General features: G+C 45.7%; 1 protein-coding gene across 2 annotated transcripts in view; it reads left to right on the top strand.

Moving 5' to 3' along the window:
* The window catches only part of PRKDC (protein kinase, DNA-activated, catalytic subunit), a 2,139,921-nt gene that overhangs the window by 1,492,336 nt on the left and 623,291 nt on the right, over window positions 1-24,294 (top strand). For both annotated transcript variants that reach the window (XM_069220133.1, XM_069220131.1), the window contains exon 65: window positions 18,062-18,250. In XM_069220133.1, the coding sequence (XP_069076234.1) occupies window positions 18,062-18,250 (189 nt within the window). The remainder of the gene's footprint in view (window positions 1-18,061; window positions 18,251-24,294) is intronic.

The following is a 24,294-nucleotide window of genomic DNA, read 5'->3' as shown; positions in this document are numbered from 1 at the left end:
AATCTTGCTGTGGAAGTAGGAGGCTAGGGAGTCGCAGAGGTCTTGGGATGGCAGGATGGCAATTGGAGCTGGGGTTGGAGAGTTCCTTCACGACGTTGAAGAGCTCCTTGTGGCTGTGTGCGTTGTTGATTCCGTCTTTGAAGGTGGTTCTTTTGGGTGTTCGGATGAGTTGGTGGTGTCTGCGGATGGCGTATTTGAAGGCTGTGTGGTTGTCCAAAGTCTGATCTTGGCGCCACTTTCTTTCGAGTCTTCGGCAGCTTTGCTTAGATTCGTGGAGGTCGGCGGTAAACCAGAAGGCCTTTCTGTCGGTGCGTATATTGGAGGGATTCTTGATTGGGGTGAGAGTATTGGCACAGGTGTTGACCCATTGCCTGAAGTTGTGGGCAGCTGCATCAGTGTCAGTGGTGTTGATTAGTGGGTTCTGGGAGAGGGTCGCGATAAGTTGGTCTTCGGTTACCTTGTTCCAACTGTGGTGGGGGATTCATTGTGGGTGGTGGTGTGTTGTGGGTTTCTTGAAGGAGGAGTGGATGCAGTGGTGTTCTGTCGAGTGGAGTTCGGTGGTGTGGTTGAAAGAGACGTGATTGCTGGCGGAGAAAATAGGATCGAGTGTGTGTGTCCTGTGGAGTGGGTTGGTGTCGTGACGAGATGTTCAAGGCTGAGGTTGAAGAGGTTGTCGAACAGGGTGGCGGTGTTGTTGTCGTTGGTGTTCTCGAGGTGGAAGTTTAAGTCTCCGAGTAGTCGGTGGATGCGAGAGCATGCATGCTGATGATGTCATTAATAGAGTCGCTGAACTGGTGTTGTTGGACTGTAGACGTGGGTCCTTCGGAGGGTGGTGTTTGGGTCGGTGTGAATTTGGAAGTGCAGGAGTTCGGTGGTGCTGAGGGTGTCTTCGGTGTTGGTCTTGATCCTGAGGGTGTTCTTGTGGATGATGGCAATGCCTCCTCCTGGTTTGTTGGAACGGTCCGTGCGGGTGATGAGGTAGCCGTCCGGGATGTCTATGGCGATGTCAGGCGCTGAGGAGGGGTTCATCTAGGTCTTGGTCAGGAAGGTGACATCTGGGAGGCTGAGTCTAGTAGATTCCATAGCTCTACTACGTGCTTGTGGACGGAGCGGGTGTTGAGGAGGATACATCTGAGATGGTTGCGTCCTGGCTTGGTGGGTGGGTCGTTGGCGTGGAGGCTGGTGAAGGTGCAGTTCCGGCAGGAGAGGGGGCCACAGGTGCTCTGCAGGGAGGCTTGAAGGCAGGCGGGAGAGCGCCCGGTGTTGAGGGCGCGGAGTGTGGCGGTGGCGTAGGGAAGACGTGCGTGGCGGCGGTGAGGCGGAAGGGGAGGCAGGGGTTCCGGTGCTGGGCGTGGTCCAGACGCGGACGGGTGCAGACGGGCTTGCCTTTGGCACGCCCGCTGCGTGGCCATGTAGCGGCTGCCATTAAGTAGGGAGGTGGGGGGAGGAGAGGAGAGGTGGGAGGGGGGACAGAAAACGGCGTGAAAAAGGGGGGGGCTGAAAATGGGAGTGGGTTAGCAGCGGTTGGGGGAGAGAGAAAGGGGGGAGAGCGAAAGTGAGAGAGCGGAGTGAGAGAGAAACGAGGAAAAGGAGCACTAAGGGACAGTAGTGGAGCATAGAGCAAAGCAAAGCAGAGAAAAGGAGAAGAGAGGCAGAAGGTAGCCTAACACGAGAGCAGAGCTGTCCCACGAGACACCAGGGAAGAGGCGCAGGCAGAAGCCTGCGGGTGGAGGATGGCATGAAACTCCTGACAGGGGTCAGGAGTTCAGAGGAGTCAGGGAAAGGGAAAGGGCTCTACTTAGAGGGTGGAGCCATGGGAGGCAGAGCAATGCACTGCAGAGCAATGCACTGACCAGGTCTGGTGCCCTCTGTATGCATATTTATAAATAAATCAGTCACTCGGGTGAGTGATGGTTCGTTATTCTGAGATGTTTGATACCAAACATCCCAGGATTCAGAGAAGCCATTATGTAGCTGACAAACTTGTAATGACCAGTGTCTAGCACATGCATTTAAAATGGCTTCCCTGTACACTTACTATGTCTGAGAATTGACAGAGACATAGCAGGGGCTTATCTGCTCATGCAGATAGGCCCTCACATGTAATATTATACGCCCTGCCTTAGGTATGTAAGGCCTGCCAAAGAGGTGATTTACATATATTACATGCATTGTTTAGGGGACATGGCATACAGGATGTGTGCAATGTCGTATTTTCAAATTTGAGAGTACCTTGTCACGCAGCCTGCTGTGGCAGTCTGCATAAGGTTAGTGCTGAGTCCCTCAGAGTGGCACAAGTTGTGCTACAGCTCTGAGCGGCCCTCTCCAATACCCTTGCCCTAGGTACTAAGGGTGCCATTTACTAGGGGCTTGTTGGGGGCTGAGGGGCCTAGTCACTTGGGGATCAGGTGTCCAGGTGTCTTTGTTTTAGGGAAGGAACATTGGCACTGAGGGCCTGGTTAGCAGGAACCCAGTGCCCGTCAGATGAAGTTGCTTCCAAAACCAGGCAAAAAGTAGGAGGGTACAGCAACCCTAACCCATCTTCCTGCAATAGTCATAATGGTTGTTGGACTTGGCCCTCTCTGCGGGGTCATACCCAGACTTTTTGCCTTAACCCTCCTCTTTTCTGAATCCGTCTTTGCTGTCCTGTAGGACTCTGCACACCTAAACACTGCTAACTAGTACTAAAGTGATTGTGTTTTCTTCTTTAAACATGGTGGAATTGGCTTACACCCAGTTGGTACATTTCATTGCAGCCTGTTTGTACAGTTTTAAACTGTATTTCGACTTCGCACAATAAATCTTTTTCCAGGCCTAAACGTTCCTTATAAATGCATATAAGTTGTCCGTAGGGTATGCCATAGTCAGCCCATAGGACAGGGTGCAATTTAATAAAAAAGTTGGACATGTACTTTTACTGTTTACATGTCTATATTGTTCAAATCCAATATATTGATTAATAGAATTCAGGCAGTTCAAAAAATGTACAACAAATACAACAAATGTCCATCCCATATACAACAACTTTATATATATATACATATATATATACCCCCCTAGATCACACAATTGAATCCCAACAGAAGATCCAGGAAGGGTTTATGACCCTCCTCTTGACACAGCCCTGCACAGTAATTGCATGGTTTTCAGTCCCAGTTCAAATAATATCATAGTCTTTCAATTCAGCTTGTCAAATGAGAAGGTAATGTTGACATTTTGGTCTGTGGTGGCAGTCAGAGGTCCGTCAGACCATCATTAGGACTCAGTGTTGTAAAATAATCCCTACACATAAGGAAAATTAATTATAAATCAGTACGTGCAATCAGCCAAATCACAACATGTGTACTGCCTGTTGAACCCAAAAAACACCATAAACACAGGTGTGGATACTAGTATAGGCCACCACCTACATGACAAAGAAAGTTAAAAAAGTATATCAAAAACATAGAAAGTGTGCTCCTTATAATACACTGTGTCAGGCTCCCAACCAAAATAATTACGTTCCGCTACTTACAACAGGTTGCAAAAAACAGGCTGCAAACAACAACACACAAGGGGACTTTAAACTACAAGCCCAAGTAAACAAATCCAGACATTTTAAAATAGTTTAACCACCATACAACATAAACTCTAGAAAAACGCTGCCTCCACTGTAGCAAAGACATACTTTCTAAATATGGGCCTGCTAGCGTTTGTCTCCATCCGCATCTGCTCAACCCAGGCGAGTAGGGATCAAACACTGCCGGTCTTCCTAGCATGTTTAAATAAGGAAGTGACAGGTCATTTGACCATTCCAGTGACTATGGCGGCCACCTTGAAATGGTTAAGATGCCTAACTAATACCCATAGTTTAGAGACTCTTGTAAATATGGTAAGTTTGCTGTTGTGGACCTCAGCAACTTAATAAATATAATATCCATCTAGGCCATCCACTCAGTCCCTGTTAGTAAGATATACACGCTTCCGGGCTTCCTGATGTAGAGCATTCAAGTAGTAAGATGTCACATGACCACTGCAATGACTGTGACGGCCATCTTTAAATGTAATAGTAGCCCATCCAAATGCTCTCTGACACTAAACCCACATTCACAACCCTGTAGTAGATAGACCCAGAGCCTAACTTATACACAAAACAAAAAGAAAAGATTGACTCTGCCAATTATTCTCAGGGAATTATTAGCCAGCAACCACAACATCCAATACACCTTAATGTCAGAAATGTAAGTAAAGATAAAGGAAGTCACAACCCTCATACCATCCATAAGAAACAGATGGATACAATAGGTAACCATGAAAGGGACCATACCCTATCTAGTAGAACTGCCGGATATCGATTCAGCATCCGTATTTGCAGCACAGAACCATGAAAGGAGATCAAGATCGAGAACCATCCATAAGAAACAGATGGATACAATAGGTAACCATGAAAGGGACCATACCCTATCTAGTAGAACTGCCGGATATCGATTCAGCATCCGTATTTGCAGCACAGAACCATGAAAGGAGATCAAGATCGAGAACCCTCCATGTGTAATTCATCACATTAACTGTTCTGTTAAAGATAGTCCATCTGCGATATTGCCAGTACTTGCCATTCCACATGTTGAGTCAGACCCTTCTTCACTGTATCACAAGCCAAATCCATTGGTTCTCTTTAATGGTCAAGAGGTGGTCCACATTTACATGTTTTTTCGAGAGTTTTATAACATAAAGTACAAACCAGTGCATATCGTTGGGGGCATGTTTCATGAGATTGTTCAATGTAGGCCCTCACTAGACTGTCTCAAGCTTTTTCCCATTTTGAAGGCAAATAATGGTTTCTAAATTGGAATGTCAAGAAAGGCTAACAAATGCCAATTTTTCAAAATGATTTTTTAAATTCCATTTGACTCTGAACCAATCGTCGTAACACAAGTCATACAGGAGTCAACAGCTTTCTCTTTGACCTGGAATAAGGCTTGTCGATAATATCAGGCACGTTTAAGGGATCTTTTAACCAGTCTAAATGCATAGCCTCTCTTAATCAATTTGGGCATTAAAGTCTTGGCTTCCAAAAAAAAGTCATTCATCTTAGTGCAATTACTTTTAATCCTCAAGAATTGCCCAAACAGTAAATTGTCCCTTAAGTTAATGGGTTGATGGCTATTATATATCAATAGAGTATTTCTGGCAGTGAGTTTAGTATATAGGCCTACATTCAACTCACTCTCATCAACTGAAATGTTCAAATCTAAAAAATTAATGGAATGGGTATCATATTATAGGGTAAATTGTATGTTTGTATTTTGATTAATCCAATTTTGAAACTGTAGTAAGTCACTTATTGGACCATGCCAAACAAAGAAAATGTAATCTATATACTGGAGCCATTTTGTGCTGTAACTGCAATAAGGATTGCCCTCCTTATAGATGGTGTGCTCTTCATAAATGGCCACATATAGATTCACATTATCAGGAGCAAAAATAGCTCCCATTGCTTACTGCCTGTATTTGTACAAATAACTCATGAACTTGAACAGGAAGCAATTGTGTTCCAGTGCAATCTGAGCACAACTTGTGATAAAATCAGTGGGGACCCTATAAGGTTTTGGTCTAGACTCAAGAATGGTGGTAATTACCTCAAGTGCCTCACCTTGTGGAATATTGGTGTACACATTTTCTTTATCCATCGAAACCGAAATGTCAACCTCAGGATTAAAAGCAGCCCCTTCTATTTGAGTGATCACAGACAGACTCTCTCTTGTGTATGACTAGGTTAGAGGTACAAATGGTTTGATGAAAAAAATCAACATATTCTGCAAGTGGTTGTAAAACTGACTGGCAGCCAGCCACGATGGATCTTCCTCGTGGCTTTGTTGTATCTTTATAGATTTTAGGTAAAACATAGAAGGTTGGTATGGCAAAATCATCTTTATTAAAGTAGTCCTATTCCATTTTACTTAACCACCCACCAAGGAGACGCTCATTGGTCACTTCAAGGATTTCACTTCTGATGGATGGTGTCAGATCTTTCTTTAATTTGTTGTAGTGTGAAAGATTTGTAGTTGTCTTTAAAGTTCCTGTTCATTATCTGTTCTGTTTTGAATAATGATGCTTGCTCCTTTATCGGTAGGTTTGATAACTATTTGTTTATTGCTGTATAGGGAGAAATAAAGCTTTATTTTGACCTCTAGTAAAGTTGAACCGCACTTATTTATGCTTTCTCTATCTCAAGCAGAACTGCATTCGCAAACTTTATGATTTCCTTTGTCTTCAAGTTAAGCGGAGGAAAAAATGTAGAGGCGCATCGCAAGCCAGTGATACTCTCTGGACTGACATCTGGATTCTTGGTAAACCAAAAGCTAAGCCTCAGGGTCCTCAAAAATGCATATAACTCTATTTGAGTAAAAAATGGTTCATTCTTATTAGTTGGCACAAAGGATAGACCTGTACTCAGAACTTCAATTTCTTTAGAACTCAACTCATGTGAAGACAAGTTGAAAATCGGTACCGCCTCTAAACCAGGATTATATGCCATAGTGTCTACCACTCGTAATATTGATTCCTCGTTTATCTGAAACCTGGTGTGTATTGGTGTCTGAACCACCCCCACCTGAAGTTCCTTATCCTTCTACGTGCTGATCTCTGGCCCCTTTCTAAAAAGGTTGTCTAGAGGTGGAGGGTTCAGTATTACAACATGTGTTATCAAGGCCCGCACTAGAAACAGAGTTGTCACTATCGGAATCACTAGTAGTATCTGAAAAAGTAACAATATGTTTCCGAGTACCACCAGTATTTACTGTTCCATGTTGGTAAAAGTCTTTGTTTAAATATGGATATGTGCGCTCCTTACTATATCTCCTGATGTCTTTCTGTAACATATCCGTTTTCTTCAGCATATTAGTTATTTCAGTATCAGAAATTTTAGCTTCTAACATTTTTTTAAAGACTTTTTTAGCATTGGTTCCAGTTTCATCCTCCAACAACTTTTTTTCCTACCTTTGCAATCTTTTTTTTAATCCTTTCTATATGTTTTAGAGTGGTTTCTATGCTCAGTAACATTCAACTTCTTGAGCATTTGTTTGAAACAAAACTGAACCCAATTTTAAATTCCTTATCATCAACAAAAAAGAATAGGAATATTCCGTACTTGTAATCCCAGCTGGATGATATTTGCATTTAAACAATGTTAAAAACTTGGCGTGTAGCTCAGTCCTTACCAATTTCTTATGCAACTTTTCTAGTTTAGGCAAAGTGGAGTTCTGTTGTGTATATAAAATTGATGTCCTCTTTTGTCTAAAAAGAGATGGACCGCTGACTATTCTAGCAATGTAATCATCAGTGTAAGATAATGTTTCCTACTCAGACTTATCCAGTTACCAGTTCACAAGGTGCAGGCAACATAACGTTTTCCACAAATTAAACATAGATATCAAAAACTAACTAATTGAAGGGTTCACCCCCATGTATCATAGTTCTGAAAAGACCAAAACAGTAATTTGATGATAAAGGGGCCCTCGCAGCGATACCTCTGCTCTTGTAAATCAACACACTTGGGGGAAACCCAGTATTCCCATAGGAACCGGATACAGACAATGTCTCACTTAAAAATGCTCCTAGAGGAATTGTTCAGATAGAATTTATGTACATAAGATCCAGTCTTAAGTTAATGAAAAAGCTTACTGTTCAAATCCAATATAATAATCAATAGGATTCAGGAAGTTTAAAAAAGTACATAAAATACAACGAATATCCATCCCATAGACAACAACACTGTATATAATTCCCCTAGATCACACAATTGTGTCCCAAAAGAAGATCCAGTAAGGGGTTATAGCCAGTTAACTTAGACGCAATGTATAAAGTATACGTTCAATACTCAAAACAGTAATGAAGTGAAAAATAGAACTTTCTTTAATAACTAAAAAAAAGACCACAATGACAAAAATCCAATCAGTAGAACCGAAGATAGTAAATTTTAAAGATTTAACTAAAAATAGTCCTGCAAAGCGCCAACTCTGGATATTTTGTTGCGACAGACCTGGATAAAGTCACAAGTATAGTCCAAACGCGATGGAATGCTTGCTGAACAGAATATCTTAAATCCTGGTTTGTGGAGCATTGCAAGAATACGCATCCCATACGTGTTACACATCTCAAGCGATGAGTCCGTTCCAAGATGTGGCGAGGCTGGGATGAGAGGGCCTGTGTTGTCGTCGAGGAGCTTGTTGTTGAGGGCTTGTGATGCAAAGTCTGGTGTTGAGGATGTGTTGCGCAGTCAAGGCGATGCATCTGTTCTAAGGAGCTTGGAGGCTGACATGCAGAGTCTGGCATGGTCATCGAGGCTGCCGCTGATTAGGGGTTTGAGGGCCTGCCCTGAGGTTGCATTGCACAGCGATTGTTCTGAAGGCATTGCGGGTTGCGTCGGCTATGCGGGTCTTTGCGATGGTTCTGAAGGCATTGCGGGCTGAGTCGGCTATGCGGGTCTTTGCAATGGTTCTGAAGGCATTGTGGGCTGCGTCGACTATGCGAGTATTTGCAATGGTTCTGAAGGCATTGGGGGCTGCGACGGCCATGCGGGTCTTTGCGATCAGTCCAATGGTTGGTTCAGCTTGGGGTTGTGTCACGCAGCAAAGGAGATGCATTTGGGCTGGCAGAGCACCTTAAGCCCACTTGCACGGGTCCAGAACTAGCGTGGCACAACTTGGCAGGGTAGACTCTCATATGGCAGAGTCCATGTGCAAGGTTGTTGGAAGCCTCTTGTGTCCGTGAGGCTTCAGATCAGGAGGCCAGCCAACTAGCCTTTGGAGTCACTCTGGGTCTGGGTTCAAGAGATGCCAGTCCTTCTCAACCAAGTAAGATGGAACAGGTCAGCACAGCAGGGCTGCAGTTCTTCGGAGCAGGAGTGCAGCATAGTGGCAGTCTGTTAAGCAGCACAGCAGTCCTTCCTGGCAGAGTATCCACAGATCCAGAAGTGTACTGAGTTGGTGTCTGAGGTCCAATATTTATTCTCAGTTGTGCCTTTGAAATGGGAAAAGGTTCTAAATGGATGCCTCTAAAGTGCACAGGTGCCTTGACGTCCTGGCCCTGGCACTATACTAACTACAGGGGATATGCAGTCCTCTGTGTAGAGGCAGGACACAGCCTTTTCAAGTGTTAGTGGGGTTGGGTCCAACTCTTCTCTTCCATCCTGCCAGCGAAAGCCCATCCAGCCACACCTAGGCTCCCTATGGTGTGCAGCTATTTAGGAGGACTACACAAAGCTCAACTGTCACCCACACCAAGTCATGTGACCCTGAGACAGGCTGAAGACATCAAATGCCACTGTAGGAAGCTGGCTATCTGGGTAGTGCATCAGTGTCTGAGGCCACTATGCAGATAGTCCAGGTGACCCTTTTTGGTTTACAGGGTTACAAATGACAATCCCCAAAAACTCTCTTTTATGGTAGTGTGAGTTAGCAGTTAGGTTTATCAGAGGGTAGTGCTAAGCATTTGTTGTACTTGGGGAGGCAATAAATGAGACACGCACACAAGAAGGAATTCTAGAAAAATTGTTAGAAAAATAGCTCCTTTTTTATATTATGTTTCAACACTAGAATACTGTTACAAAAAATAGATACTGGTGCACTTTTGAAGGAAACGGTCAATGCAACTAAAGTGTCTCTAATGCAGTACTGCAGTCCTACGGAGAAAAAAAAGATCTCCTGCATACAGGTACTCAACAGCAACTTACAGGTCAAATCCTCAGGAGTTTAGGTAAGTACAGGCCACTGTCCAAGGCAGCACCAACAGGTTACCTCGGGGTGCTCTGTGGCGTCCAGGTGCAGAGGTGCTTTACGACGTCAGGTCAGTGGTGCAACAAAGGCCCCCGCAGCCCCTGTGGTGTGTGGGGGGCCCGAGCTTCAGGGGGACCTCTCAGCACAGTACACTGTGCACAAGTTGCAGGCCCCTGACGGGGTCCAGGGAGTACAGAGCCCCCACCAAGTACTTTGCAGGGGGGTCCTCCTAAAGTTTTGTTACTCCACTGCCTCAGGTGCCTCGTTGGTTTTAATGGAAAGCAGTCCTGGGGAAAAGAAGCTGCAGGTAAGGACTGAGGGGCTATTCTGGCTGAACCAACAGGGGGGTCAGGTCTTGCGATGGTTGGGAACGTAGGGGCGTCTTTGGTCCTCTTCTCCACAGTTCGAGATGGACGGGTGCAGAGGTGTTCTGAGGCCTCGGGTCTTTGTCACCGGAGATGGTCGCAGTAGAGGGGCCCTGCACAGAGAGGCTGCAGGTGGCGTTGAGTAGTTCACAGTTGAGAAACTCAAGGTGTTGTCCATACTTGCACTGTTGACCCGGTTCGATTAGGGCTAAGTGCAGTGGTGTTTTCCGGTGTTGGGTTTGTTGGGGTTCAAGAGTCCTCAAGGTTCTTCTTGGGTGCCTGCAGTAGCTCTGCTACTCCACTGGAGATTCTGGTGCTTCTTGAATTGCTGGCAGTCCTCTCAGGCTTCTCTAGGCAGAGCATCTACAGTGGGAGTCATCATTGGTGCAGTTGTCGAGGACTGCAGACAGAATGGCAGGGTTGGGGCCAAGTCAGTAACTGCTCCTCAGTTCTTGCTTTTAGGTGTCCTTCTTCTTAGGTCCAGATAATCTGTCTTCTTGTTTCAGGGAACCACCTAAATGCTCAATTTAGGGGCATTTAGGGGTATGTAGGGTAGTAGCCAAAGGACTACTTATCCTTGGGGTGCCTGCACCCCTATATGACCTCTTCCTTTGAGAAATGGGTATATACCTATCCCTGAAGGCCTAGTCCCAATCATAAACAAGATGGTGGAACCCTTCTTTGAGTGTCCATCTCGGGTAGCCCACCTTAGGGGTGTGGTTAGCCGAGTGGTGTTACACACCTACTGACCAACTAATGTTACCACCTTTCTTGGTGCCAAATGGGTCTTTGGGCGGTGAGCTACACCCAGGCCTGGGGGAGCTGAGGTATGCAAACCAAAGGTGGCAGGGTGTTTGAAGCCCCCTGGCCTTGGTATGCAGATCTGCTAACCACCCTGCTGGAATGGGTTACCACACCCCTTCTCTGGAGCAGGCTTTTTTTCAGACCTCTGAGATTTCGGACTCTCACTTCCAGGGGGGTCAGAAACTTGTCTGTGGTGGCAGGCTGGTCAAGACCAAGCAACCAACAAACTCCGAGACTACTGCGGTTCAGGGTGCACCTCTAAGGTTCCCTCTGGGTGGACGTCGTAATAAATAAATCCAAGGCTGACATCAGCCTGGATTTACTAAGATGAGGTGTTTGATAACAAACACCATACGTTTCAGTGAAGTTGTTATGTGACTGGGGTCACTCGTGATGATGGGTGTCATGCACATATCTTAAGATGGCTTCCCTGTTCATTTGCAGTGTTCAGCAATGGGGTTGGACTTCACAGGGCCATATCTGCTTGTGCAGAAAGAACCAGACATCAAATATAATGCACCCTCCCTTATGACTCCAAGGCCTGCTGTAGGGATGATTTACATATACTTAGATGCAGTGATGGTAATACAGCACACAATAGGTGTGCCATGTTGTGTTTTGACCTGGCTTGCACCAGTACACACAGACAGCAACAGCAGCTGTGTGCATCTTGTTTTTAGGGAGGTCCCTGAGGGTGGCACAATATGTGTTACAGCCTTTACGGACCTTCTCCTCTACCCATATCCTAGGTGCAAGAGGTACCCCTTACTAGGGACTTACGCAGGTAGAGGAGTGTGCAAATTGTACACATTACCCATTTTTAGGGAAAGAACACTGTCATTGTGAACCTGGTCATTAGGGACCCGTGCACCTGAGTTGAAAAATCTCTGTGCCAGTTGGAAAAAAAAGTGGGGAGTGACCGTATCAAAATGGGCACTTTCCTACAGCCACCTCCATAAAAGTGGCATTTTCAGAATTGTAATTTAAAATATGACTTCACTATAAGTTAGGCTTTTTCATTACAATTCCAAAGACTAAACATGAACTTAATACCTGTTCCTATTTGGAAAGTGCATTTACAAAATGTAATAAAGTTAGGTAACTCCAATGTAGATGTAGGGCTTGCAGCAGTGAAAAACACATGTAAGAATTTTTCACCACCTGGACATGTAAACCTTAAATGTATATATCCAACTTATAGATACATTCCACCCTGCCCTATGGGCTATCCAGGGCCCTACACTAGGGAGTAACTTTTAAGTATTAAGAAGGAAGGTTTGGGCCTGACAAAAGGTTTACTTTGCCATGTTGAAATGGCAGTTTACAACTGCAGGCAAGCTGCAATGGAAGGCCTGAGACAAGTTTAAAGTGCTACTTAAGTGGGTTGCACAATTAGTACTGCAGGCAATTTAGTAGCATTTAATGTATAGGCCCTGGACACAGGTAGTGCCACTTTGCTAGGAAATTAAGTTTACCATTTGGATACAAAGCGATCGAGCACAATCACTTTAGTACTAGTTAGCAGTGGTAAAGTGTGCAGGGACCCAGTGGCAAAAAACAGGAGGTCTGAAAGCAAAATGTAAGGGGGAAAACCACGCCAAAAATGCCATGTGTAACTCTGAGGAAGGAGAAAGGGATGATGAGTTAATCGGTCCAGGTCAAGGTCAATAGGTGATCTTGAAAAAACAGGATTGAGAATGTGATCTTTGGACTGTGTCGGCTTGGTGACCTGCTGCACCACTTTAGGTGGGTTGCTGACCTTGGCGAAAGTGCATCCTGTGTTTTTTTTTTTTTTTTTTTTTACTATTAATTTCTGTTGTCTGGGAGGTTGAAGTCGCCGAAAAAGGTGGTGAGTGTGTTTTGTATGGATGAAGTGGCGAGAAGATCTTAGAATTCATCAATCACAATGAGATTAAAGATGACAGTCTGAGTTGCAGAGAGTATGAAGTGGCATGACATTTTAGTAGCTCCAGGGAGTTGTCACTTGTTTGTCAGGGGTACAGAGCCATGAGGAATTATGGATGATAGCAAGCCCTGCTCTCTTCTTTTGTTCATGATCGACACAATGGATGCCTTTGGGAAGAACATCTAGGATGTGTAAAGATATGGTGTAAACCTTGCTTCTGTGATGAAGAAGGCATCAGGCTTGTTGTTGGTAATGAGGTATGCAATACCTAATGCATGGAATATTGTGGAGTGAGCATTTTTGAGCACAAGATGAATTAGGGGCTCTGTAAGACATAGTTTTGTGATAAACAGTGGGATATGTACAGAGTTGGGTCTTTGTACTGTGAGGCTGCTATGTGTTTGTGTCATCTTGGCCTGTAATTGTGAGGCTTGGCAGTATGGAGTGCTGCATGAGGCACTTGTTTTTATATTACATTGTAGGTTACAGTGGAGCAAGGTTTCAGGCCAAAGGACCTTGTTGGCCCTAACAGACTCAGAGGCAATGCCCTCTGTGTCCGCCCTTTAATGGGGACACTCATGCAGTGGGATGCCCTGAGGAGTAGACTGAAGTAAAGTGACAGTAGATAGGGATGCACTTCGTATGTAGGATGAGTAACTACTGATGTCCTTTTTCCTAACTTATTCTTTTAAAGATGGTTTTGCCAGAAAACTGTTGATGTTTCTTCCTGTGCAAATGTGTGGTAGGGAATGGCAGAACTACTGTGGACATCTGCAGAGCAATGCATTCACCACTATGTAGATGTCTCAGTTCTGTATTTTGAAATCTGGTCTCGTGTCCAGAAATATGGGGCTGCCTCAACATCCAGGACCAAGAATCTCTGGCATTATCCATGGGATCCTTGAATGCTTGCAATACAGTCAAGGGAATACATAGGATTCCCCTTTTACGGGAGGCAGAGACCAGGTGTTTAAGCACCCAAGAGAATATAATCCTAGTGATTATAGAGATCCTCTTGATTCCTGGGATTGTGGCTCAAATAACCACCCACCACGATCTCATGAAATCCACAAGAACCTCCATTGTTCTGCAGCATTGATGGGGCTCCAGGCCTGAGACATGTAGATCAGGCCACTGCAGTTATTGCCATCTCAGAGTTTGCTGATAACACCTGTCATACTCACTTGACACACCTTAATATCAAATTGAAAAACAACAGGGTGATAGATGGAATGCTTGAATTAATCTCACCCACAGGCAAACTTTCAGGCCACATCACAATCCATCATTTTTCGCCCATCATATCACCTCAGTTTGGACCTCATCCAACTCAATCTTGACCCTGCTCCTCCTGGGAATAGTTCAACTTGAACTGCCAGACAACCTCCTCCCCAAACCAGAATACTAGCAACTTAGGACTGGTTTCACCCTACTAACGGCACTTCAGCCAGTATAGCCTTGTTCCAGTGGCACAGTAAGCCTGGGTCCCACTTCTGGGCAAACCCACCAAACTTAGGGCAGCAAATACAAAAAACAAGGTGAATTAATCGGAGCGACTGGCAATCCCTTTGGGCCACATCACAATTTATATATTTTCACCCACCAGACCCCAACAGTTTGGACCCAGCCATATGCAAATCACTCTTGACCCTGCTCCTCATGGAAACAGTCCAGCCCCAATTGCCAGGTTAGGAACTTCCTGCAATGGTACACAAACAACCTAGGACCGGTTTTGCTCTAGTTAGGGCTCTTCAGCCAGGTATTGCTTGGTTACAGTGGCGCAGTGAGCCTAGGGAGCCACGTCTGGGGATACCTGGCGCACTTAGGGCATCAAATACAAAATCAGCAAGCTGATGTACAGAATGGTCCCCCCTGAACCTAAACACAAGCAATCCAGAGCCAAAACCAGTCTTGGGTTGTTAGTGTTCCAGTTCAGGGAGGACCTGTTTTGAGAGTTCGGGCTGGACTTTTTGGAGCAGGCTCAAGACTGATTTGCATATAGCTGGTTCCAAACTGAGGTGGTCTGGTGTGCAAAATAACAGTGGATTAGGATGCAGCCCTAGTGATTACCATTAGCTGAGAATATCTCAAGCATTCCTTCCATCACTGTTTTGTATACTTATTTTGTTGCCCTAAGTGGGATTGGTATGCCCAGATATGGGTCCGAGGCACATTGCCTCTCTGGAACTAAGCTGTACCCAGCTAATGAGCACGTAACTAGGGCCAGTCATGGGTTGAACCTGGCTTGGCAGTTCAGGCTGGACTGTTGCTATTAGAGCAGGGTCAAGACTGATAGGCATATAGCTGGGCCAAAACTGAGGTGGCATAGTCTGCAAAATAATGATGGATTGGGATGCGATCCTAGTGATTACCAGTGGTTGAAATTAATTAAAGCATTCCACCCATCACTGTTATGTATATCAGTATTAAATTAGGCTAAAATACTGCAGCTTCATTCTGAAGGTAGGCTGTGGTGGGGAGGTTGATTCCACCACCAGATCAGTGAATTTCATCATTGCATTGATATTTTAATTGTGGAATGTCGGCCGTCCACCAAGTTTTTAATGGAGTTACTGTTCCCTTTAATGGGATTTGAGTGATTGCTCATCCACGTTTCTGATGTGAAGAGAAAATCTCAGTACCAGTTAGTCTCATGTATGCATCACAGCTTTTCAAACATTTGTTTTCTATATACATGGCATAACTGACCGTAGCGGGCATCGGGTGTTTCCCCGGGAGGCTGGATGTGTGGGGGCCGGTTTTGCAATGGTGCTGCAATATCTGCCCTTAGTAACAAAATCAACAATCTAGCGTAATCCGCTCAGTCTCATTGCCAGCCTCTGTGCACCAGCTGGTCTGACAATATTGCCAGGGCTGCTTTGGGTTCCCAGTCCGGCCCTGTCTACATAATATAGTCCGTATCCCTTTTAAAATAGGCCCTTTCTCCTTGAGCATTGTTAACAGGGTTATTGATTATAGGTGTTTGTTTAAGCAAAGATGCAAAAGAAAATAGAGAGTATCATTTGTCAAGGAAGACTTGGGTCATTATAAGGGTGTAGATAAATGAGGAATGAAGAGTATTAGCGAAAAATCTCCTTAATTCAGAAAATGAAACAAGTTACTTACCTGTAACTACAGTTATCCAGTATTGGTATCTTTCATAAGGAGTGGGGGCCAAGTAATCATCCCATTCCTCGGTAGGATGTTGTGGAGTGGAAATTTCTCCTTCTTCTTGTTCCTCTTCCCCTGAAGTGGAACCTTCATCTCTGGGGGGTGCAGCTAACACCGAGTGGGATGTCAATCTTGGAGTAGCTGGCGGAGGAGGAACATTAACTGGTGTCACCGGAGAGACTGGCGCTGGTGGTTGATCTTCCGCTGCCAGTGGGAACCTTCTCCTATAATCCCAAAGCATGGATTGTAAATCCTGGATTAAGGAGGAAGGCATTTGTACAGTATCTCTGTGTTGAGGTTCTCGTGTTTCGTAATATTGTTCCTGATGAGAGTAGTATGGTTGGTATTGTTCATACTCATCCTCTTCATCCTCATCTTGGTACTTGACATGGAGCTGCGAGGGGCTATGTGCAACTCCGAATGGACCTTCGTCAGATTCCTCCCAGTCAAGAAGATGACTGGGTACTAAAGCCGACACCTTGTTTGGAGATGTGTCAGTTGGATAAATGTCCGGTGCAGGTAGAGATCTGAGCCTGACCATGGCTCAGAGATCTGGAGACCTGGAAGAGGCAGGAGTGGCCTCAATCTGTCTACTAGGCACCAGTGCTGTCGATGGCGTGAAAGTTGATGCAGCCGTGGATGGTACAGATGGTTTAGCCGACGGTGGTGTCCTCGACGGTAGTGTCTTCGTCGAGGATGACTTCTTTGACGTTGTCTCCGTCGATGGCGAAACCGCCGATGACAATGGCGTCGCTGACGTTATAGTCGACGGGGCAGTCGTCGACGGTGTTGCAACCGACGATGTTTTTACTATACTCGTCAACGGAGTTTTGAGAGAGGGAATAGGATCCCTTACGGTCGATGTTAAGGTAGTCGACGCTGACGACGGTCTCGTCGACGATGTAGTGGAGGCGGTAGTTGGTACCGTCGTCGTCGTCACGGTCGTCGACGGTGTTGTCGTCGATCTGATTTTTAGAGTCATTTTTCCAGAAGTAGAAGGCTCTGAGGAAGGAGATAGACGGTAGGACTCCTTCTTTTGAAGAGGAGAGGAAGGCTCAGAGGAGACTGAAGTCTGTAAGCCCTTCCCATGATGTGATTTCTGCCTCTTCCTGGATTTTTCTGTGTGGCCCAGGTCCTCAGATCTGGACTTTTTGTGTGGCCTCTCTGACCCACTCTCCTCACCTGAAGTACAGGATTTGGCCTGTAACCATGTCAGGAGCCTGCCCTCACAGTCTGTGAGGGTCTTTGTGGAGAAGGTGCGACATATTTTGCAGTCCTTAACCTGGTGTTGTGGGTAGAGACAATACAAAGAGTCTTTATGTGGGTCATCCCCATGGAGCCTTTTCTTTCCACAGGTCTTGCAAGGGCGGAAAAGGCCTTTCCTAGAAGAATCCGACATATTTTCAACTGTTTTGAGAGAAAAAGTTCTGAAGTAGAAGAAAAACTGAGCAGAGCTCAGGGAGACTCCCTTCACACGACGTGTGGTAGAAAATCTGAGGAAGGGAGCTTCTCTGGAGAAGGTTCTAGAGGGTGCTGGTGCCTGATTGGACAGCAGGCAGGTTTGGGTCCTTTCACAAAAGGACATGGATAGGCTATGTGAGCAATTGCTGGCTCCATTATAGCCCATGGCAAAAAAGTTTTATTTATTATTTATTGCTATTTTATGTACTGTGGGACTCCCACTTCGACGACGAGGATGATTCAAGCATGTGAATTTATGAAAGATCCAATACTGGATAAAGTACACTTACTCCTTCCAAGAATTTCTTGTCTCTATGTTGAGATCCACAATTGCATTTAGGAGAGTTTATGTTGGCTCAGTTGACTAAAGTAAGATAAATGCCCACAAAGTTATTTTTGTTTTTGTAACGTGTGCTTCTTTTACAATTTGAAACCAGAGATCGCAAGCATGTTATATGAACATTTGTAATAATATGATGTGCATGGATATTGAAGACACATTAAGGAAAAAGCTAAACCAGTGAAGTTGACTGATAGGAATATCACCTCATTGTGGTTTAAAACTCATATCTGACATGCTTTTGATTATCTGTTGATAGGCGCTTAACACAGAGGAATGGTCTGAGGGAGCACCAACTGAAGCAGAAAAGGATTTCTGGGAAATTGCATCTCTAGAATGCTATAACCATCTTACTGAGTGGAAGTCGCTAGAGCACTGTTCAACTGTTAGCATTGACAGTGCACAGCCACCAGATCTGAGCAAAATGTGGGCTGAACCCTTTTATCAGGTTTGTTTAACTCTTAATGTACTTTAGCACTAGTTTAATGTTAATGTGTTAGTATTTGCATGATATGTATTATGTACATTATGTAACACTGGTGCAAATGAGTGCTTCACAGTGTGATAGGCAATTTAAACCAGTGGTCCCCAGTTCAAGTGAATATCGTGGTCTAAAAATTGGTTAACTCCTGTGCAGCTCTCTGAAGCTAACTTTCTTAATCATACTTCCAAATGCAGGTTCCTCACCTGTTGAATATCCCCATGATATACATGTAAACTTTTACGTAGCTCTAGGGGATGCTTGGTCTAAATTGGTGCCAGAAGTGATGCTAGAGTAATGTCACTGAAGCCATATAGCGCCCACCTCTGTGCACTGTAATTTCTCTTTTTTCCCTACCCCCTTGCAGATTTTTCTCCTTAACATGTAGTGCAGTGCTAGGGAAACGTCACTGCTGTAAAAATAAGGTTTTAAACACTGTTGCACTTGCATCAAACAGCTGTCCATTTTATGAGGTCGTACTTGGGATTGTACCACAAGTGAAGATTGTGCCAGCAATGCAGCCATTTGTACCCCAAGACCTTCGAAGGGCCCAGGGCCCAAGGCCCAAGGCCACACTTTCTGTGGCTCATTCGATGTTGCGCTTCTCACCATCTTTGAAGTCTTCCAAAGAAAAGAGAATGAAGCAAAACAATGAATCCCCTCGATTCCAGTTCAATTCCAGAGGCAAGTTGCCTTGATATACCCACTTACTGAAGAGTCCCACTTGGAGCAGGAGCTCATATACATCGCTCTGTTTGAGAAGCTTTCTCCAGAAGTACTGTGTAGGAAAGTACCATCTTGCCTGGCATGTTACCCCCATTTTTACATGTATGTAAGTTTGTTTTTACCTGTCTCACTGGGATCCTGCTAGCCAGGACCCCAGTGCTCATAGTTTGTGGCCTGAATGTGTGTACCTGTGTAGTGACTAACTGTGTCACTGAGGCTCTGCTAACCAGAACCTCAGTGCTTATGCTCTCTTTGCCTTTAAAAGTGTCACTATAGGCTAGTGACCATTCTCACCAATTCTGATTGGCACACTGGAACACCCTTATAATTCCCTAGTATATGGTACCTAGGTACCCAGGGTATTGGGGTTCCAGGAGATCCCTATGGGCTGCAGCATTTCTTTTGCCACCCATAGGGAGCTCAGACAAATCTTACACAGGACTGCCACTGCAGCCTGAGTGAAATAACGCACACGTTATTCCACAGCCATTTTACACTGCACTCAAGTAATCTATAAGTCACCTATATGTCTAACCTTCACTCAGTGAAGGTTAGGTACAAAGTTACTAAGAGTGAGGGCACCCTGGCACTAGCCAAGGTGCCCCCACTTAGTTCAGGGCAATTTCCCCAGACTTTGTGAGTGCTGGGACACCATTACACGCGTGCACTACATATAGGTCAATACCTATATTGTAGCTTCACAATGGTAAATCCGAATATGACCATGTAACATGTCTAAGATCATGGAATTGTCCCCCTCATGCCAAATCTGGTATTGGGGTGCCAATCCCATGCATCCCCAGGGCTCCACTATGGACCCCGGGTACTGCCAAACCACCTCTCTGGGGTTTTCTCTGCAGCTACCACTGCTGCCACCCCACAGACAGGGTTCTGCCCTCCTGGGGTCTGGGCAGCCCAGTCCCAGGAAGGCAGAACAAAGGATTTCCTCTGAGAGAGGGTGTTACACCCTCTCCCTTTAGAAATAGGTGTTAAAGGCTGGGAGGAGTAGCCTCTCCCAGCCTCTGTAAATGCTTTAAAGGGCATAGATTGCGCCCTCCTTGCATAAACCAGTCTACACTGGTTCAGGTAACCCCCAGTCCCTGCTCTGGCGCGAAACTGGACAAAGGAAAGAGGAATGACCACTCACCTGTCCATCACCACCCCAGGGGTGGTACCCAGAGCTCCTCCAGTGTGTCCCAGACCTCTGCCATCTTGAATCCAGAGGTGTGTGGGCACAATGGACACCTCTGGGTTACCAGTGCCCGCAGGTGACGTCAGAGACCCCTCCTGATAGGTGCTTACCTCTCTAGGTGGCCAATCCTCCTCTGAGGGCTATTTAGGGTCTCTCTTGTGGGCTTTTCCTCAGATAACGACGTGCAAGAATTCACCAGAGTTCCTCTGCATCTCCCTCTTCAACTTCTGCCAAGGATCGACTGCTGACTGCTCCAGGACGCCTGTAAAACTGCAACAAAGTAGCAAGAAGACTACCAGCAACATTGTAGTGCCTAATCCTGCCGGCTTTCTCAACTGTTTCCTGGTGGTGCATGCTCGGGGGGCTGTCTGCCTTCACCCTGCACTGGAAGCCAAGAAGAAATCTCCTGTGGATCGCAGAATCTTCCCCCTGCTCCAGCAGGCACCAAAACTTCAGCGCCACCGGTACTCTGGGACCCCTCTCATCCTGACGAGCGTGGCCCCTGGAACACAGGTGGTGGACCCAAGTGACCCAGACTGTCCAGTGGTCCAACTGTCCAAATTTGGAGGAGGTAAGTCCTTGCCTCCCCTCTCCAGACAGTAATCCTGTGTACTGCGTGAACTGCAGCTGCTAGGGCTTCTGTGCACGTTTGCAAGGAATCCTAGCCCAGGTCCCCAGCACTCCGTCCTGCAGTGCTCAACTCGCTGAGTTGACCACCGGCTTTGTGGGACCCTCTTTTGTAGTGTTAAGACGACCGCTGTGCTCAGTTTTCTTGAACCCGTGTTCAAGTACTTCTGTGGGTGCTACCTTCTTGTGCGTGGGCTCTCTGTGTTGCTGAGGGCCCCCTCTGTCTCCTCTTCCAAGTGGCGACCTCCTGGTCCTTCCTGGGCCCCGGGCATGACCCTTTTTCTTCAACCACGACCTTTGCAGCTAGCAAGGCTTGTTTGCGGTCTTTCTCCAAAGAAACAGCTCTGCATCCTCCAGCACTCCGTGGGACATCATCTGCACAAAGAAGTTCCTGGCACCTTTCATTGTGGCAGAATCTTCAGCTTCTCCCATCCAGAGGCAGCCATTTTGTACCTTCATCCGGGGTTTAGTTGGTCCCCCCACCCCCTCCTCCCCCTCCCCTCCCCCCTCCGGACACTTACGTGACTCTTGGACTTGGTCCCCTTCCTTTACAGGTCCTCAGGTCCAGGAATCTGTATTCAGTGCTTTGCAGTCTGTAGTGGTCTTTGCAGAATCTCCTATCACAACTTTAGTGAGTTTCTGGGGAAGTAGGGTCACTTTACGCCTACTTTTCAGGGTCTTGGGGTAGGGTATCTTGGACACCCTTATTGTTTTCTTACACTCCCAGCGACCCTTTACACACTACACTAGGCCAGGGGTCCCTAAGTGGTTCGCATTCCACTTTCGTAGTATATGGTTTCTGTTGTTCATAGGCCTATTGCATCCTATTGTATTCTAAAGTGTTTGCACTACTTTTCTAACTGTTTACTTACCTGATTTTGGTTTGTATGTATATTTTGTGCATTTTACTTACCTCCTAAGGGAGTATATCCTCTGAGATATTTTTGGCACATTGTCACTAAAATAAAGTACCTTTATTTTTGGTAACTGAGTATTGTGTTTCTTGTGCTATAGTGCTATATGATATAAGTGGTATAGTAGGAGCTTTACTTGTCTCCTCGTTCAGCCTAAGCTGCTCTGCTATAGCTACCTCTATCAGCCTAAGCTGCTAGAACACTACTAATCTTCTAGTAAGGGATAACTGGACGTGGCACAAGGTGTAAGTACCATCAGGTACCCACTATAAGCTGGACCATCCTCCTACATACAGGCTTCTCTGGTGTCTTCATTGGGCCGCCTCCAGTCCCCTTGCCCCCTGTGCCGGGAACCATTCCAATTTACTTTGAGTGTCCAGTGCTTTTCAGACAGGCTTTGGTCCCCTCTGGGGCACCTTGGGGCCCCTGGGTCTTTTAAGGGCTTTCTGTGGATTTTAGTTGGCTGGTCTGCCCTATGCACCACAGGACCCATAGGATTCCCCTTAATGGACACCTCTGATGCTGGACAGCTTCATCCTGACTTTGAGTTCTTCGGCAGTACAGTATCTACCAGATCCATTGTCAGTGCCTGTCCCAGCAGTGATTACGGAGCCGCTGCTGGGTCACCTCAGGCAGCATCAACACTGACCCCAACCTTTCCAAAGGACCCTTCTGTATCTAAAGCAGTTCACCAGGTCCATGGGGGAGGCGTAAAGACTAATACAGGAGACCAGACCTGAGGAGCTATCTCAACCTGAGCCACCGCCCCTCCCTTCTTCAGACATTACCAGTTATCTCACTCTCCTGGACATGTTGCCATAGACAGAAGTGGAATGTCCACCAGGCCCTACCCCTCCTGAACTGACATAATTCTGTGCGGTGCTTAAAAAGACAGCAGAAATCCTGGATCTTTCCTTACTCACAGTGGAGGCCAAAGCTAGCATTTTAACAGGTTCTCCAACTACCTTCCTCTACATCAACACTTTTGTTACCATTTAATGAAGTACTGCTTGAACCCATTAGCTCAACATGCTATAAACCCACCTTGGGCCACCATTTAATAGGCACATTGCTAGGAGATACAGGCCTGCACCAGGGGACCCTGCGTCCCTAGCTAATCAGCTCTCATCAGAAAGCCTGATGGCAAAGGCTTCATCTTGCAGAAATCAATTTTGAGGTTTATTCTCCATGGTCCCCACAGCTAGGGCATTGAAAAAACTGGTTGCAGTATGGCAAAAAAGCATTTTCTTCCATTATGAAAATATTACCAATATGACCCTTCAGTCTATGAATGCAACCTGTCTTTTTCTAGGTATTCACATGCCTTTTAAGAGATGGGGAATTCGATGGTCCCAAGTTTCACAGTAACCTCAGTGAGCCTTTTTGAAGGGTGGAGAGGGCTAAACAGGATGCGTCATATCAGATTTTTAAGGTACTGGACACAGTGTATTTTGTAGCCAGTACAGTGGAATCCTTAGTAGTCCTGAGGAGGCATGCCTCTCTTCCATCCAGTGGATTCTCTTGGGATATGCAGGCGAACATTATGGATTTGCCATTCAATGGGACCTGTAGCATTGGAGAGAATGTTGATTTGGACTTCAAGAGATTCAAGACGGGTGGGCTATGGCCCGCTCCCTTGGCCACCAGTCTCCTGCATATGGGGCAAGAGGCAGTTCTTCAAGTTTCAGAGATTCTTGAAGGACCTTTACTTTTGGTATTGCCAGAGTTTCCAGTCAATTCAACAGCCCAACCAACTGCAGCGACAATCCAGAGGAAAAGGCTCCAGGCTCAGCAGTCCTCCTCACCACCTGGAAAGCTTTTGTAGCTCACCCTTGAAGGAGAATGTGTGGCCTGTTGGAGGACCACTATCCTCCTTTCAACAGATCTGGAGGGTCATAATATCACACCATTGGGTTTTAATAATTATAGGAAGGGGATATACCATAGCACTTTCAGCAGACTACTCCTCCACACATACTTCCCTGGCTGTTCACTCAGAGAAGTACCTGTGTATTCTGAATCAGAAGGTGGCAGCCCTGCTGCAGACGGGAGCAGGGGAGTTGCCCCAGAGCAGGATAGTGAGGTGCTATCATGGGTACTTTCTTGGTCCCATAAAGGACAATGGTCTTCATATGATCGTAGATCTCAGGCTTTTGAACTTTTATCTTCATAAAACGTTGTAGGATGTTGTATGTTGACTTACAGGATGCTTATTGCCACATATTTATTCCTTAGTTGCAGAGGGGGTACCTCCATTTCTTCGCTGGCCACTACTAGTTTGCAGTCCTGTTTGGATTAACATCAACACTTCCAGTCTTCACCAAGGTGACAGTGGTGGTTATGACCAATCTCTGAAGGATGAAGATATCTGTATTCAAGTACCTAGATGACTGGTTACTCCAGGCAACACATTGCAAATAGTGTTGCCATCTGCAGACAAAAGCATCCTGCTTTCAAATTGTGTTTTTCCACCAATGTGTTGAAGTCTCACTTGTAGCCTTTTCAAAGCCTCCTGTTCAAAAGGGCAGTACTGAACACAACATCCGTTGAGC

This window comes from Pleurodeles waltl, chromosome 2_2 (assembly GCF_031143425.1).
Source record: "Pleurodeles waltl isolate 20211129_DDA chromosome 2_2, aPleWal1.hap1.20221129, whole genome shotgun sequence".
NCBI lineage: Eukaryota > Metazoa > Chordata > Amphibia > Caudata > Salamandridae > Pleurodeles > Pleurodeles waltl.
Note: the sequence above shows the minus strand (reverse complement) of the source record. Positions and strands in the feature narration are given on the sequence as shown.